The sequence below is a fragment of the Salmo salar genome, chromosome ssa12 (assembly GCF_905237065.1).
Source record: "Salmo salar chromosome ssa12, Ssal_v3.1, whole genome shotgun sequence".
Lineage (NCBI taxonomy): Eukaryota > Metazoa > Chordata > Actinopteri > Salmoniformes > Salmonidae > Salmo > Salmo salar.
The window spans coordinates 68,119,160-68,137,240 of NC_059453.1; the positions used below are offsets into that span (position 1 = coordinate 68,119,160).

Here is an 18,081-nt window from a genome sequence, read left to right on the forward strand (position 1 = left end):
GATATCTCAAAGTGCTGTACAGAAACCCAGCCTAAAACCCCAAACAGCAAGCAAAGCATGTGAAAGAAGCACGGTGGCTAGGAAAAACTCCCTAGGAAAAACTCCCTAGAAAGGCCAAAAACCTAGGAAGAAACCAGGCTATGAGGGGTGGCCAGTCCTCTTCTGGCTGTGCAGGGTGGATAATATAACAGAACATGGTCAAGATGTTAAAATGTTCATAAATGACCAGCATGGTCAAATAATAATAATCATAGTAGTTGTCGAGGGTGCAACAAGCACATCCGGTGAACAGGTCATTGTTCCATAGCCGCAGGCAGAACAGTTGAAACTGGAGCAGCAGCACGGCCAGGTGGACTGGGGACAGCAAGGAGTCATCATACCAGGTAGTCCTGAGGCATGGTCCTAGGGCTCAGGTCCTCCGAGAGAAAGACAGAAAGAGAGAAAGAGAGAATTAGAGAGAGCATATTTAAATTCACATAGGACACCGGATAAGACAAGAGAAATACTCCAGATGTAACAGACTGACCCTAGCCCCCCGACACATAAACTACTGCAGCATAAATACTGGAGGCTGAGACAGGAGGGATCAGAAGACACTGTGGCCCCATCCGATGATACCCCCGGACAGGGCCAAACAGGCAGGATATAACCCCACCCACTTTGCCAAAGCACATCCCTCACACCACTAGAGGGATGTCTCCAACCACTAACTTACTAAGACAAGGCCGAGTATAGCCCACAACGATCTCTGCCATGGCACAACCCAAGGGGGGGCGCCAACCCAGACAGGAAGACCACGTCAGTGACTCAACCCACTCAAGTGACGCACCCCTCCCATGGACGGCATGGAAGAACACCAGTAAGCCAGTGACTCAGCCCCTGTAAAAGGGTTAGAGGCAGAGAATCCCAGTGGAAAGAGGGGAACCGGCAAGGCAGAGACAGCAAGAGCGGTTCGTTGCTCCAGCCTTTCCGTTCACCTTCACACTCCTGGGCCAGACTATACTTAATCATAGGACCTACTGAAGAGATAAGTCTTCAGTAAAGACTTAAAGGTTGAGACTGAGTCTGCGTCTCTCACATTGGTAGGCAGACCATTCCATAAAAATGGAGCTCTATAGGAGAAAGCCCTACCTCCAGCCGTTTGCTTAGAAATTCTAGGGACAATTAGGAGGCCTGCGTCTTGTGACCGTAGCGTACGTGTAGGTATGTACGGCAGGACCAAATCGGAAAGATAGGTAGGAGCAAGCCCATGTAATGCTTTGTAGGTTAGCAGTAAAACCTTGAAATCAGCCCTTGCCTTAACAGGAAGCCAGTGAAGGGAGGCTAGCACTGGAGTAATATGATCACATTTTTTGGTTCTAGTCAGGATTCTAGCAGCCGTATTTAGCACTAACTGAAGTTTGTCGAGAAGGAGTGCCTCGCCGTGAAGTGGGCACTGGACACCCTCAAGTATTACCCCCTCAGGAGAAGTTTCACCCTGATCACTGACCATGCCACCCTTGTGTGGATGGCAAGAGGTAAGGACACAAATGACTGTCACCCGCTGGTTCCTGTTCTTACAACGATTATCTTTCTCTGTCAGGGGGCCCAGCACGGCAATGCGGATGCAAACCTAGCCCTGAGCATGCCTCACTCCCAGTCAGGGCTAAGGGGGGGATGCAAACCTAGCCCTGAGCATGCCAGGAGGGATGCAAACCTAGCCCTGAGCATGGGGGGGGGGGGGGGTGGGGGGGGTGGTATCCCTGGAGTACTACCCCGGTGGTACACGAGCTGGGCACACCGACATGGATAGCTCCAAGTGGAGGTAATTAGGGTAAAGTGCCAACCCGCCGTGTAAGCACACCGCGAGAGAGAACCGGGAGAGACCGACACAGAGCCGAAGCTGAGAAGAAGGACCAAGCCAAACCTATGTGATTTTCTTTGTTATGTTTATTTTATGGCCAAGTAAAGTTCTGTTTGCGGACTAAAACCTCCCTGTCTCTGTTAATCTCTGCACGCTCAACCCAACACCCCACGGTTTATATATACACAGAGTTGAGGTTGGAATCATTAAAACTCGTTTTTCAACTACTCCACAAATTTCTTGTTAACAAACTATAGTTTTGGCAAGTTGGTTAGGACATCTACTTTGCGCATGAGACAAGACATTTTTCCAACAACTGTTTACAGACAGATTATTTCGCTTATAATTAATTCACTGTGTCACAATTCCAGTGGGTCTGAAGTTTACATACACTAAGTTGACTGTGCCTTTAAACAGCTTGGAAAATTCCAGAAAAAGATGTAATGGCTTTAGAAGCTTCTGATAGGTTAATTGACATCATTTGAGTCAATTGGTGGTGTACCTGTGGATGTATTTCAAGGCCTACCTTCAAACTCAGTGCCTCTTTGCTTGACATCATAGGGAAATCAGCCAAGATCTCAGAAAAAAATGTAGACCTCCACAAGTCTGGTTCATCCTTGAGAGCAATTTCCAAACGCCTGAAGGTACTACGTTCATCTGTACAAACAATAGTACACAAGTATAAACATCATGGGGTAACGCAGCCGTCATACTGCTCAGGAAGGAGACGCGTTCTGTCTCCTGGAGATGTGAAAAGTGCAAATCAATCCGCGAACAACAGCAAAGGACCTTATGATGATGCTGGAGGAAACAGGTACAAAAGTATCTATATCCACAGTAAAACAAGTCCTATATCGACATAACCTGAAAGGCCGCTCAGCAAGGAAGAAGCCACTGCTCCAAACCCGCCATAAAAAAGCCAGACTACGGTTTGCAACTGCACATGGGGACAAAGATCGTATTTTTTGGAGAAATGTCCTCTGGTCTGATGAAACAAAAATAGAAATGTTTGGCCATAATGACCATTGTTATGTTTGGAGGAAAAAGGGGGAGGCTTGCAAGCCGAAGAACACCATCCCAACCGTGAAGCACGGGGGTGTGTCACGACACCTACGGAAGGTGGCGCCCCTCCTCGCCCGGGCGGCGCTCGGCGGGCGTCGTCGCCGGCCTACTAGCTGCCATCAATTTATGTTTCACGTTCTGTTAGTTAGGCCTAGGTTAGTTGCGCACCTGTTTTGTGTTAGTTGTTAGTGGGGAGGGGTATTTAGGCTAGTTAGTTAGGTTTGTTGTTTGTGCGGGATTGTTCGTGTTGTCAGGGTGTGTTTGTCATGAGGTTCTGTATTTTTGGAGTCACGCTATTCGTTTGGGCTGCGTCCCTGGTTACGTTCTTTTAAGGGTGGTGCGTTTCTTTTTGCACACTTTGCACTCCATACCTTTGCATATTTTCCGTGTTGATATTTTATTAAATTCATTCACGGAATCATTCTGTCTCCTGCGCCTGACTCTCCTGAATCCACACGCCACCCATTGTGACAGGGTGGCAGCATCATGTTGTGTGGGTGCTTTGCTGCAGGAGGGACTGGTGCACTTCACAAAATAGATGGCATCATGAGGTAGGAAAATTATGTGGATATATTGAAGCAACATCTCAAGACATCAGTCAGGAAGTTAAAGCTTGGTTGCAAATGGGTCTTCCAAATGGACAATGACCCCAAATATACTTCCAAAGTTGTGGCAAAATGGCTTAAGGACAACAACTTCAAGGTATTGGAGTGGCCATCACAAAGCCCTGACCTCAGTACCATAGAACATTTGTGGGCAGAACTGAAAAAGTGTGTGCGAGCAAGGAGAACTACAAACCTGACTCAGTTACACCAGCTCTGTCAGGAGGAATAGGCCAAAATTCACCCAACTTATTGTGGGAAGCTTGTGGAAGGCTACCCAAAACGTTTGACCCAAGTTAAACAATTTAAAGGCAATGCTACCAAATACTAATTGAGTGTATGTAAACTTCTAACCAACTGGGAATGTGATGAAAGAAAAAAGCTGAAATAAATCATTCTCTCTACTATTATTCTGACATTTCACATTCTTAAAATAAAGTGGTGATCCTAACTGACCAAAGACAGGTAATTTTTACTAGGATTAAATGTCAGGAATTGTGAAAAACTGAGTTTAAATGTATTTGGCTAAGGTGTATGTAAACTTCCGACTTCAACTGTATATTGTATGTGTATATATATATATTTTAATTATTATATTTTTTGATTTATCAGGGGGTGCTGCAGCACCCTCAGCACCCCTACTTCCTGCGGCTATGTCCACTTGTGGGACAGAGCGGGATGTTTGCCACCTAAGAGCCAACATCATTTTTGTGGCAGTGCTGTCTGCCAGAAGTAATCATCTCTGATTGATTGAGAGATTCAAGGAGAGGTCATCATTAAGTAACATAGTAGATGTAACACATTGAATATTTACATTTATGCACTTCGAAATTAATTTTGTTAATTTGTTCCAGATGCATTTAATTGTGGGGCACTCCTACATCATATGAAGGATTTAGGGGACACAGTGAACAGCTATGAGTTGGGTCCAATTACATCGTAAAACTATTGCTGGGTTTTATATACAGACTGTGACCACATTTCAAATTAATGGTTCAGATTACGGGATGCCAAGGTCATCTTTTATCAGTTAAAGGGTTAATAAGATTCACTTAGATCTGTGGACCATATTTTCTTAATGGCTAGCTCAAAATGGGCTTTTCAAAATGTGTTTATATATTATAGAGATCAGTTTCGGGAGCCCAGATAATTTATTTATAAATCCCATCATTGCATGGTTCGGTAGTTGGATTTCCCAAGGGAAACAACGGGCCAGCATTGCTGACATAAATTGTAAATATAGAAAAAAAGAATTTCCTTGGTAATATGTGTTTGGCATTCAAAAAAAAATATTTGACAAGCGACCACTTAGATATGGTCAATTTAACTTTTTCATAAATTCTTAGAACGTTTGGGAATTACGTATACTAAGGCATTTGTGAAAATTCTATAGCATTATAGAATGGGAAAGTGGCAGTCCATTTGGATAATTTAATAGACACTGCAGTAAATAAAACCAAATAAAAACACCTGTTTTGTCCAAGACTGGAGTCTACACAGACCGATGTGCTATAGCCAATCAGACCAACAGTTGCCCTTTATACAAACAAGCAATTTACTACACGAGCCTACCATCATTCACTTTGAACTGGACTGTGTGTTTACAGGCAGTTGCCTGTCACCGGTTACTTTGTGTGCTAAACGTGAAATGTTTTTTGCAATGGGAAGTAATAGTTCCACCGGCTACCGATGTCATTCTTCTGTGAGCTATCAGCATGCTAAATGTGCAACCAGAAGCAAAAAAATCTGGAACACGTTTACTCCACACACAGAGACGCATACAAAGCTCTCCCTCACCCTCCATTTGGCAAATCTGACCATAATTCTATCCTCCTGATTCCTGCTTAGAAGCAAAAATGAAAGCAGGAAGCACCAGTGAATAGATCAATATAAAAGTGATCAGATGAAGCAGATGCTAAGCTACAGGACTGTTTTGCTAGCACAGACTGGAATATGTTCCGGGATTCCTCCGATGACTTTGAGGAGTACATCACATCAATCATTGACTTCATCAATAAGTGCATCGATGACGTCGTCCCCACAGTGACAGTAGCCCAACCAGAAGCCATGGATTACAGGCAACATCCGCACTAAGCTAAAGGCTAGAGTTGTGCCCAAGAACACTAAGGTAACCTGCCTAAATGACTGTCGACCCGTAGCACTCACGTCTGTGGCCATGAAGTGCTTTGAAAGGCTGGTCATGGCTCACATCAACACCATTATACCAGAAACCCTAGACCCACTCCAATTTGCATACCACCCCAGCAAATCCACAGATGATGCAATGTTTATTGCACTCCATACTGCCCTTCCCACCTGGACAAAAGGAACACCTATGTGAGAATGCTATTCACTGACTACAGTTCAGCATTCAACACCATAGTGCCCTCAAAGCTCATCAATAAGCTAAGGAACCTGGGTACTAAACACCTCCCTCTGCAATTGGATCCTGGACTTCCTGATGGGCCGCCCCCAGTTTGTAAGGGTAGGTAACAACACATCCGCCATGCTGATTCTCAACACGGGCCACTCAGGGGTGCGTGCTCAGTCCCCTCCTGTACTCCCTGTTCACTCATGACTGCATGGCCAGGCACGACTCCAACACCATCATTAAGTTTTCTAATGACACAACAGTGGTAGGCCTGATCACCAACAACGATGAGACAGCCTATAGGGAGGAGGTCAGAGGCCTGGCTGTGTGGTGCCAGGACAACAACCTCTCCCTCAACGTGATCAAGACAAAGGAGATGATTGTGGACTACAGGAAAAAGAGGACAGAGCACACTTCCATTCTCATCGACGGGGCTGCAGTGGAGCAGGTTGAGAGCTTCAAGTTCCTTGGTGTCCACATCACCAAAAATCTAACATGGTCCAAGCAAACCAAGACAGTTGTGAAGAGGGCACGACAAAACCTATTCCCCCTCAGGAGACTGAAAAGATTTGGCATGGGTCCTCAGATCCTCAAAAGGTTCTACAGCTGCACCATCGAGAGCATCCTGACTGGTTGCATCACTGCCTGGTATGGCAACTGCTCGGCCTCCGACCTCAAGGCACTACAAATGGTAGTGTGAACGACCCAGTACATCACAGGGGCCAAGCTTCCTGCCATCCAGGACCTCTATACCAGGCGGTGTCAGAGGAAGGCCCTAAAAATGGTGAAAGACTCCAGCCACCCAAGTCATAGACTGTTCTTTCTGCTACCGCACGGCAAGTGGTATCGGAGCGCCAAGTCTAGGTCCAAGAGGCTTCTAAACAGCTTCTACCCCCAAGCCATAAGACTCCTGAACATCTAATCAAATGGCTACCCAGACTATTTGCTTTTACGCTGCTGCTACTCTCTGTTGTTATCATCTATGCATAGTTACTTTAATAACTCTACCTACATGTACATATACCTCAACTAACTGGTACCCCGGCACATTGACTCTGTACCGTTACCCCCCTGTATATAGTCTTGCTATTGTTAATTTACTGCTGCTCTTTAATTACTTGTTACTTTTATTTCTTATTCTTATCCGTATTTTTTAAGACTGCATTATTGGTTAGGGGCTCATAAGTAAGTATTTCACTGTAAGGTCTACACCTGTTGTATTCAGCACATGTGACTAATAACATTTGATTTTATTTGCTCCATCACAAAACCATTCGAGAGCTGCACACTCTTGCTGCCTGCAGATGATTTTCTGCTGAGACTAGTGTGCGGCGCGCATGTGAATATATTTCACGTGCTTTGCAAATGTGTAGGCTACTTTGCGCATGGTTTCTCTATTGTACTACAGAATTGATAAGTCTTATACCGACACTACACTACTTTGGTATGCATCAATAGGGATTAAGAAGTGAGTATATGCAATGCCCACTGATAAAAAAGTGGGTATATGGCTTATACATGCGTACAGTGCATTCGGAAAGTATTCAGACGCCTTGACTTTTTCCACATTTTGTTACGTTACAGCCTTATTCTAAAATATATCTGTGAAGACAACCTCTTCCAGGGCAATAGGAGACACCATATTTATCTCTATACTCAGCCAGGGGGTGGAAGAATCATGTATAAATCAATTTAGGATGAGGCAAAATGCTAGTGCCTCGAAATACTATTTAAAGTTTGGGACGGATAGTAATAGCTGTGGGAAGTAGGGGTGCACCCCCTGATAAATCAGAATTAATATTATTTTTCTCTCCAAATTAGTTTAGTAAAAAAATAAAATACAATTGTGCCATTTGGTTTGCTAAATATAAGCAATTTGAAATTATGTTTACTTTTACTTTTGACACTTAAGTATATTTTTCATTTACATTTTAATTTGATACTTAAGTATATTTAAAACCAAATACTTTTAGACTTTTACTCAAGTAGTACTTTATCAGGTAACTTTCTATTTTTCTTGAGTCATTTTCTATTAAGGTATATATCTTTTACTTTTACTCAAGTATGACAATTGGGTACTTTTTCCACCACTGTGTACTAGGCCTGTATTACTCTTGTATGAGCAGAGAAAAATTATCATCAGCAGAGTAGGGTGAAGAACTTCCTCAGCTTCTTCATCTTCCTCTTTCCTACTTTTTTGTTAATTTTATCTGGGATTGCTTACCTTGCCATATGAATTTTGTAACTGCACTATGAATTTTATCCCAAAATCCAGAAGGGGGAGACAGGGGAAGCATTAAATTACAGAAATTCAGCCATGGCAGTATATTAATTTTGACATGAGATATTCTGCCATTTAAAGACAAGAGATATAATATTTGAATAAAACATAATAATTTCAAACCCTGCTTACATTTGTATACGATCACATCTCTCTCTATTAGGCCTATATGTAGGAACAGATTTCCAAAATGAAAATCACTTGGAGTTGAATTCCTGGTGTTTTTACAGTCTTTTATATCCAACAATGAAAATGTTTTGTGCCAAATACAGGCTGTATCACAACCGGCTGTGGTTGGGAGTCCCACAGGGCGGCGCACATTGGCCCAGCGTCGTCCGGGTTTGGCCGGTGTAGGCCGTCATTGTAAATAAGAATGTGTTCTTAACTGGCTTGCCTAGTTAAATAAAAGTTAAATAAAAAAAATATATATAATAATTGGCTGCCTTTTGGGGAACCGTGACCTACACCAAAATCGTTGTGAGACTTTGTGCCTATTTTTCTTCTGCGACGTTATCACACTGTAATAGTCAAATCAAGCAATTGGATATGAGCAATTTATAATTTTTCTACTGGACCTTGATGTTGTCTTGCAGCTGCTGCTGCAGAATGAACAGGGGCGCACAGCGCCCTCGGCTGTTCAGCTCAGCGGTTCTGCGTTAACTCCACCCCCCGACAAAAGTTTGCAGCCCCGGCTAAACTTCCAGTTCCCCTCTCTACCGACGAGTGCTCTTTTCCAGCTTACCATCCCACGTAGAGGCCCCATTTTCCAGAATGGAGTGCCGGTTAGTGGTAGCGATTTTAGTCGTATGCCTCATCCCTTATGGCCTTTCGGATGTGCAGCTCAGTAGTAATGTTATTCTCGAGCCGTATGATCTGCTGTTCGACACAGCGGTAGAAGCATACTACAAGGGTGACTGGATGACGGTCATCCTGAACATGGAGAGGGCGCTTCGGAACAAGGCTGCGATACGCAGGGTGAAGGCGCATTGTCGGATAACTTGTGCAAACCAGAGCGCTTTCGGAGAGCCTTTATCCAACATAGTTGTGTCAATACCAGGCGCTGGCTCTGTGGAGGATCTTGGTTTTTTTCAAAAAATTATGAAAAGGGCTGATTGTGTAAATACCTGCGAAAGTGATAAAATTGGACCAGCAACTATCCATAAAATCACTGAAGATGTGGACCTCGAGTTTAAGAAGAGAACCCCTTACAATTATCTGCAAGTCGCATACTTCAAGGTATGAAAATAGTCGACCAAATGGGTCCTATGCATAATAAATGTTCATATCTTTCATAGTGAAAAGAGTCGACCATAGAGGTTCTTTGCATAATAAATGTTCAGACATTGCATAGGCTTGAAACAAACATAGCCAGTAGCCTATCCAATGTTGTGGATAAGATTCGCCTGCGTCATCTTATTGCACTTTTTGAAGAGGTCTAACATGCACATTTATCAATCACACTTGCATGTCAATATAAGAGCAATGTCACTTTTTATTTTGTCCAGTTTCATTTAAACTAACACTAAGAAGCAAGTCGTTCACTATAAGTGCTCTGTTTTCCCCAACCCCCCAAGCCAAGCCGGCCGTGCCACGTCTCTAGGTGGAGTCTAGCTGTGTAGACAATTTACGTCCTACACTGGATTCTTCTCGATTTTGGGGTTTGTCATCAACATGCGCTGTAGATCTCAGGCATGCTACTTGTGCCATTCAAGAATTGACTTAACTTTTGACAGAATAGTCATGTATATATTTATTTGTGTTAAGTCTGTTTATAAAATGGTTATCACGTTGTAATAAGAGTGGTTAGCCCTATATATTAAGTAAATACATGTAGCCTATAAGATGTTCCTGAATGTCAAAGGTCATATTCATAGCCTATTTACGAATGTCAATAGATATGGAAAAAAATATGTAGGCCTTATGGCTTACATAATGGCTTCAATGCAGTCGTTTTTAACTCAATATTAAATAATTTCTGGGTAACAATTAAATACCTTACTGTGAATGTTATCCATTAAAATGATTTTTAAAAAAAAGCTTCTTAGCAAAGAGCAATTTCTCAAGGAATAATTGTGACTGAGTGTTCTGAGTGGGGTCTCGCTGTTATAGGAGTTTTCTTCTGTACACCACTTACTGACTTTGTCAGGTACGGATGTGCGCAAATTAAGGATGCAGAAAGACTGCCATCCCATCTGCCCCCATTTAACATAGCCTAGGTTAACATAATTATTACTTCTAAACAAAAACACCTTTTGCGTTCTTATACGCTTACATGTTGGTGTTACTGCTCGAACAGTCGCTAAGATTATATTTGGTTGTCATCTTTGCAAAATATCTATTTTGGACGCAGCAATTATTAGCTAGACTGCTAACGTCATTGGCTGTAGCAAAAGCTAGCGAAGAGCCATTTTACTGGTTGAAGACAAAGTTCGCTCTTATGTTTTTATGTATAATGCAGTTGATTTGTGATGATGACACAAACATTATGTTAAGCAGGACATTCATATAAGCCTTAAATTTACAATTATAATCCAAAAGTAGTGTGAAATGCACCCATAAACAACATGTAAATGGAGGATTTCTTTGCTGGCATTCTATGGGAACTCCAGAATTATTGAATTTTTTGACTGCACTGGGCCTTTAAGTTAAACCAACAACTATAAAAGAGACATATGACCCCTGATTGAAGACTACTTACTATATTAAATAGGAGATTGACTAGTTGCCTTAAACAGCATGTTGGTGATTGCAGCTCACACATTTCTTACACCATTCCAGGGGGTTTGTAAAATACTTCTGAGATGTGGAGCATTTAGGGAAGCCTTTGGAGTCACAATGTGTATAAGGTTTATTCAACAGATACAGTATGCTGTATTATTGATTTGTTCACTAAATATCTCTCTTCCCTATGTAGATCAATAAGCTGGATAAGGCTGTGGCAGCGGCCAACACGTTTTTCCTGGCCAACCCAGACCACATGGAGATGAGGCAGAACCTGGACTACTACAGGATGATGTCCGGAGTACAGGAGGAAGACTTTAAAGACCTGGAGGCCTGGCCGCACATGGTGAGACTGACACCACTAATCCCCAGTAATGCACCCATTATCCCAGTGACAATGCACCTGTTATAACAGTAACTATGCACCAGCTATTCTAGTGACAATGTTTCAGTTATCCCAGGAACAATGGACCAGATATATACCATTTACAACAGTTGGAACTGCACATAGTCAGGCTGAAACCACTTACCAATTTGCCTACTTGGAACTGCCAAGCATATGGGACAGGGGAAGGGGCAAGGGACCTTATTGGCACCAGGTTGGGTAGGGTCAACAGGTTGAATTGGAATGTGGCCGGGCTGCTGACTCCCTGCTTTGCTCTCTACTCTATCTCCCAGGCAGAGTTCCTTGCAGGGAAGCGGTACTACAGCTCAGACTCGTTCGGTCTGGCCATCGACCACTTTGAGGCAGCGGTGGAAGAGTACTTCAGCGCAGACCAGGAGTGCCGGGCGCTCTGCGAAGGAGCTTACGACTACGACGGATACAACTACATGGAGTACAGTGCTGACCTCTTCCAGTCCATGACAGGTGTTAAGACAGACTAAATCCCAAAAGAACCCCATGCTAACATTTTGGATAAAAGCTTAAACCTTGTACTCTTGTGTTTGCCCATGTCACTGTCAGACCACTACATGCAGATTCTGAACTGTAAGCAGAGCTGTTCTGTGGAGCTAGCCTCCACCGCAGGAAAGGACAAGCCATTTGAGGATTTCCTCCCTTCCCACTTCAACTACCTACAGTTCTCCTACTACAACAGTGAGTCTCAGTCCCTATTCACTCTGCACCTACATGCCTTTTTAGAATCAGGATGATTTTCTTTCACAAATCAAGGTGTCCTCTGCCTGGCTGTCTGCTCGTCTGTCTGTTTGATGTCTCTCCCCCCCCCCCAGGTGAAAAGTATGAGCAGGCCATAGAGTGTGCTAAGACCTACCTGCTGTTCCACCCAGAAGAGGAGGTAATGAATCAGAACCTGGCCTACTACTCCGCTGTGCTGGGAGAGGACAAGGCTGCAGCCATACCTGCTAGACAGGTACACACACACACACACACACACACACACACACACACACACACACACACACACACACACACACACACACACACACACACACACACACACACACACACACACAACCTGCACCTTCCTACCTATCCCTCATGCCTCCAACCCACTTCTCTCCATCTCTCCTCCCTCCCAGGTGGTAAAACAGCACATTCAGCAGTCCTTGTTGGAGAAGGAGCTGCTCTACTTTGCTTTTGAAGTGTTTGGAATCACCTTTGTTGATCCAGTAGGTTAACATGTCTCTTATCTTCTCTTGTGTCTCACTGTTTACACCGGCAAGACATTATCACCCTGATAGGGGACCGCTGTCAGGTGGGTTTTAGCATGTGTGATCTCACATCCTGCCCCTTCCTTTGCAGGATTCCTGGACCCCTGCAGACATCATGCCCCTCAAACTGAGAGAGAAGCAGAAGTAAGAGAAACACACACGTACAGACTAGAAGAGGCTGCTGGAGGGAGAAATTGGAAGAATGGCTAATTTTAATGGCGGGAATGTAATGAATGGAAATGTATCAAACATGCTGTTCCATTCATTCCATTCAAGTCATTACAATTATCCTGTGCACCAGCCTCCACTAGTACATGCATGCTCTCAATATCAGACTAGGATCTGCTCCCCATTATGTTTGGGCTCCCGAGTGGCGCAGCGGTCTAAGGCACTGCATCTCAGTGCTAGAGGTGTCACTACAGACCCTGGTTTGATCCCGGGCTGTATCACAACCGGCCGTGATCGGAAATCCCATAGGGCGGCGCACAACTGGCCCAGCATCGTCCTGGCTAGGGGAGGGTTTGGCCGGGTTAGGACGTCATTGTAAAATAAGAATTTGTTCTTAACTGACTTGCCTAGTTAAACGTTAAATAAATAAAAAATGTTTTTATCTTGTAACCTCTTCTTTGGTGCCCTCTGCAGGGCAGACAGAGAGACTGCAGCAAGGATCACTGAGGAGATTGGGAATCTGATGAAGGAGATTGAAACTCTGGTGGAGGAGAAGAACAAGGAGTCGACTGATATTGCCAAGATCGTACGAGAAGGTAAGATTTCCTGATAGCATTATTTGTCCATAGGTTTTTGGAGGGTCACAGCATGACGTTTGGGAATGTCAGTGGACTGTCTAGTACACTCTGACTGTACACTCTCTATATTCATTCCCCCTGTCTCCCTTCCAGGTGGTCCTCTGTTGTTTGATGACATCAAGATTACCATGTCGTCTAAGCAGCTGAATGGGTCTCAGAGGGTTCTACTGGATGGATTCATCTCGGAGGGCGAGTGCAGAGAGCTCACCCGCCTCTCCAATGTGAGTGGAAGCCAGGGTCAGGGCTATCTGTCTGTGTGTTATTGTGTGTGTGTGTGTGTGTGTGTGTGTGTGTGTGTGTGTGTGTGTGTGTGTGTGTGTGTGTGTGTGTGTGTGTGTGTTGACTGTGTGTTGATGGAGGTTGAGCTTCTGATGGTCTGTGTGTTAAAACTGTGTGCATGCTTCTGTCATTGTGTGTGTTGATGCTGTGTGTGTGTGTGTGTGTGTGTGTGTGTGTGTGTGTGTGTGTGTGTGTGTGTGTGTGTGTGTGTGTGTGTGTGTGTGTGTGTGTGTGTGTGTGTGTGTGTGTGTGTGTGTGTGTGTGTGTGTGTGTGTGTGTGTGTGTGTGTGTGGTGTGTGTGTGTGTTTGTCTGTCAGGCGGCTGCGCTGAAAGGGGATGGGTACCGAGGCCTTCCCTCCCCACACTCCCCCAGCGAGAGCTTCCAAGGAATCACAGTCCTCAAGGCTATTAAGGTACATCACTGACCCTACACACTAAAGCCCTGATAACCCAACCATAACCCAACCACCACCAGCCCAGCACTGCCAACACTGACCCTAACCCAGCACTGCCAACACTGACCCTAACCCAGCACTGCCAACACTGACCCTAACCCAGCACTGCCAACACTGACCCTAACCCAGCACTGCCAACACTGACCCTAACCCAGCACTGCCAACACTGACCCTAACCCAGCACTGCCAACACTGACCCTAACCCAGCACTGCCAACACTGACCCTAACCCAGCACTGCCAACACTGACCCTAACCCAGCACTGCCAACACTGACCCTAACCCAGCACTGCCAACACTGACCCTAACCCAGCACTGCCAACACTGACCCTAACCCAGCACTGCCAACACTGACCCTAACCCAGCACTGCCAACACTGACCCTAACCCAGCACTGCCAACACTGACCCTAACCCAGCACTGCCAACACTGACCCTAACCCAGGACAGTCAACTTCACCCAAACCCAACCCCCAACTAGTTTCATCTCCTAGCCTCAGCTTTATCTCCAACCTTTCTAAAGCCTCAGCCTAATGGCATCCATGTACAGTTACCAGTGAGTTGTCTATAAGAAAGCACCTATTTCTGATGATATTGTCCTGTTCTACAGTTTGGACAGGAGGGAACTGTGCCCCTGAAGAGTGCCCGTCTGTTTTTCGACATGAGTGAGAAGGTGCGTAGGGTCCTCGAGTCGTACTTCCGTCTGGACTCTCCTCTCTACTTCTCCTACTCCCACCTGGTCTGCCGCTCCGCCATCGACGGTGAGGAACTCCACTACGGCGGCGAATCCAAGATGGGGCATTTAACCCCACATTAACCACCTGCCTGTATGAGTATATAGACATATAGTAAGATATGTTTCCATTCCTCTGTCTGTACAGAGAAGCAGGATGACCGTGACGACCTGAGTCACCCGGTTCATGCAGACAACTGCCTTCTGGTCTCTGAGCTCAACAAGTGCATCAAAGAACCACCCGCATACACACACAGAGACTACAGGTACACACACACACACACACACACACACACACACACACACACACACACACACACACACACACACACACACACACACACACACACACACACACACACAGACACACAGACAGACAGACAGACAGACAGACAGACTGACTGACTGACTGACTGACTGACTGACTGACTGACTACAGGTACACACACACACACACTGCATGTGCTTATAACATAGGTATCAGCAGCAAGTATCATCATGCACCACCGTCTTTAAGACCCTTCTCTTGTTCATGTTGTGTTTTAGCGCCATCCTCTATCTAAATGATGACTTTGAAGGAGGAGATTTCATTTTCACTGAACTGGATGCCAAAACTGTCACAGTAAGTTTCAATCAATGATGAAGGATTGAGGGATGCAGAGTAAAAACAGTTGATTTACTCTAAGGTGTAAGTTAATTGACCGTATGATGACTGATGTCACTGCCCTGTGTTGCCCAGGCGGCGGTGCGTCCTCAGTGTGGTCGTGTGGTTGGTTTTGGGGCTGGGGAGGAGAATCCTCACGGCGTGAGAGCGGTCACTAAGGGCCAGAGGTGTGCTGTGGCCCTGTGGTTCACCCTTGACCCCAAACACGAGGAGAAGGTAACATATCTATTAGTCAATCCATCTGGAGTTATGTATAGTCTTTGTTTCTATCATGCTATATATTGTGATGGGTTGTTTTGTAATCTGAGAGAGGGAGAGAGCAATGCTTTCCACTTATTGATTCATCTACATTTCATCACTTTCTCTTGCTTCAGTCTTAGCTAATTTGTGTGTGTGTGTGTGTGTGTCCAGGAGCGGATCCAAGCTCAAGAGATGCTGAAGATGTTCTCCACCCCTACGGACGCAGAGTTCACAGAGACAAAGACAGAGAGCTCAGAGCCACAGCTCACACTTCCTGACCAGGCTGCGCTTCTTGGTCAAGCTGCACCCCCAGTACAGGAGCAGGCAGACAAACCAGATGACAAACCAGCAGAGAAGAAGCCTGAGGAACAAGCAGAAACAGTAATTGAAAACCCAGCTGATAACCCAGAAGATAAAAAGGATGAGAAGCAGACAGAGAATCAGGCAGAAAAAGAAATAGCCAAAGAGGGTGAAAAACCTAAGTTGAAAGAGGCGGTCAAAACGAAAGCCAAAGCAGCCGACGCATCAAAGGCCAAAGCGACGACTAAAACAGCGGCTAAAGCAGGGGACAAAGCCAAGGCTAAACCAGCAGCAAAAACAAACATCAAACATGCAGCAAGCAAAATGAAACCTAAAGCGACAGACAAAAAAGAGCAGAAGCCAGCTACAAAGAAGGCAGAGAAAGCCCCTGTCAAAAAGGTTTCCAAGGACTCTAAAACTGACCCCAAATCAGCCTCGGACTCACAGACAGACAAGGATGAGCTGTGAGACCAACAGCACCTGTGACTCTTACTCTGTGGTGTCTCTATTTTTTCTACCGTTTGAATATATTTGTTAAGGTTTTCTCTGTGGGTGTGCTGGATAAAGAAATGTAGTTGTTGATGGATATTGTTTTGGATGTTGTTTGTCTGCCCAGTAGCGGTGGTAAATGAACCAGGATAAGGTGTTGTAATGTAAGCCATACCATAATACCAAGGGACTGCAAACTCACTCTGATGGCTGATATCAACTAACCAATCAATCAAATCAATGAATCAACCAATCAAATTGGATTTGTTTAGTGCGTTTCACAAATGCATTTGTCACAAAGTGCTAAATAGTAACCACCTTTACATTCCTATCCCAGACTCATGTGAACATACAGTGTTGTTTTTAGTGTTACTTTTGTGTATGATTTGGAATTCTCTGTGGTATTTTGTACTGATTTTAAATGAACTGTTCTTTGCCTCAGGAATGGAAAGATATAATCTCCCAACAAAAAGAGAAAAAAACAGGAAAGAACAACATGAACAAATGAAATGTGTGAGTAGAGACTGAAACTTGGATTCATGTGGATACATTAAATAAAAGTCAAGTTTTCATACTGAACAAAAATATGAACGCAACATGTAAAGTATTGGTCCCATGTTTCATGAGATGAAATAAAAGATTCCAGAAATGTTTCATATGCACAAAAAGCTTATTTCGCTCAAATTGTGCGCACAAATTTGTTTACATCCCTGTTAGTGAGCATTTTTACTTTGCCAAGATAACAGGAGTGGCATATCAAGACGCTGATGAAACAACATGATCGTTAATTACACAGGTGCACCTTGTGCTGGGGAAAATAAAAGGCCACTCTAGAATGTGCAGTTTTGTCACACAACACAATGCCACAGATGTCTCAAGTTTTGAGGGAGCATGCAATTGGCATGCTGACTGAAGGAATGTCCATTTGTTCATTTTTATACCATAAGCCACCTCCAACAACCACTTTAGAGAATTTGGCAGTACATCCAACCGGCCTCACAACTGCAGACCACGTGTAACCACGCCAGCCCAAGAACTCCACATCCTGCTTCTTCACCTGTGGGATCGTCTGAGGAGGGGGAGGGGAGGGTGTGCTGAGGAGTATTTCTGTCTGTAATAAAGTCCTTTTGTGCCGAAAAACTAATTCTGATTGGCTGGGTCTGGCTTCCCAGTGAGTGGATCTTGCTACCAAATGGGTACCCATGGCTATGCCCCTGCCCAGTCGTGAAATCCATAGATTAGCGCTTAATGAATTTGTTTACATTGACTGATTTCCTACTATGAACTTGAAATTGTTGCATGTTGCGTTTATATTTTTGTCCAGTATACATTGGTGTTGTGTTTTCATGTAATAACTCAAGAGAACACTAGGTGGCAGAGAGGAACTACCATGCCATCTCATGTACATCAGTCACACATTTTTCTTCCAACTAAATATGTTGTAAGTATGGACCCTCAGGGTTTAACTTCATCCTTAGGGTCCGGTAACTCCTTAAATCATAGTTAGGATTTTGTTATGGCTTTGTGGAGAAAATTTGAACTCCCAGGAGACCAACATAAGTTGTATG

At 44.4% G+C, this 18,081-nt stretch overlaps 1 protein-coding gene across 1 annotated transcript; it reads left to right on the forward strand.

Annotated features, from left to right (window-relative positions):
• The first annotated feature begins 8,831 nt into the window (after positions 1-8,831).
• Positions 8,832-17,167, forward strand: p3h1 (prolyl 3-hydroxylase 1). Its single transcript, XM_045691676.1, has 15 exons — positions 8,832-9,395; positions 11,074-11,226; positions 11,559-11,748; positions 11,845-11,976; positions 12,111-12,250; positions 12,420-12,509; positions 12,643-12,695; positions 13,194-13,315; positions 13,451-13,578; positions 13,954-14,049; positions 14,698-14,848; positions 14,969-15,086; positions 15,367-15,442; positions 15,560-15,700; positions 15,896-17,167. The coding sequence occupies exons 1-15, from the start codon at positions 8,931-8,933 to the stop codon at positions 16,490-16,492; spliced, it is 2,652 nt and encodes an 883-aa protein (XP_045547632.1). The 5' UTR covers positions 8,832-8,930; the 3' UTR covers positions 16,493-17,167.
• Positions 17,168-18,081: the final 914 nt, after the last annotated feature.

Coding starts and splice junctions, on each gene's coding strand:
- p3h1 (XM_045691676.1), top strand. CDS start 8,931: ATGGAGTGCCGGTTAGTGGTAGCGATTTTAGTCGTATGCCTCATCCCT. Junction 9,396..11,073: donor TGCAAGTCGCATACTTCAAG/GTATGAAAATAG, acceptor TTCCCTATGTAG/ATCAATAAGCTGGATAAGGC. Junction 13,579..13,953: donor AGCTCACCCGCCTCTCCAAT/GTGAGTGGAAGC, acceptor TTTGTCTGTCAG/GCGGCTGCGCTGAAAGGGGA.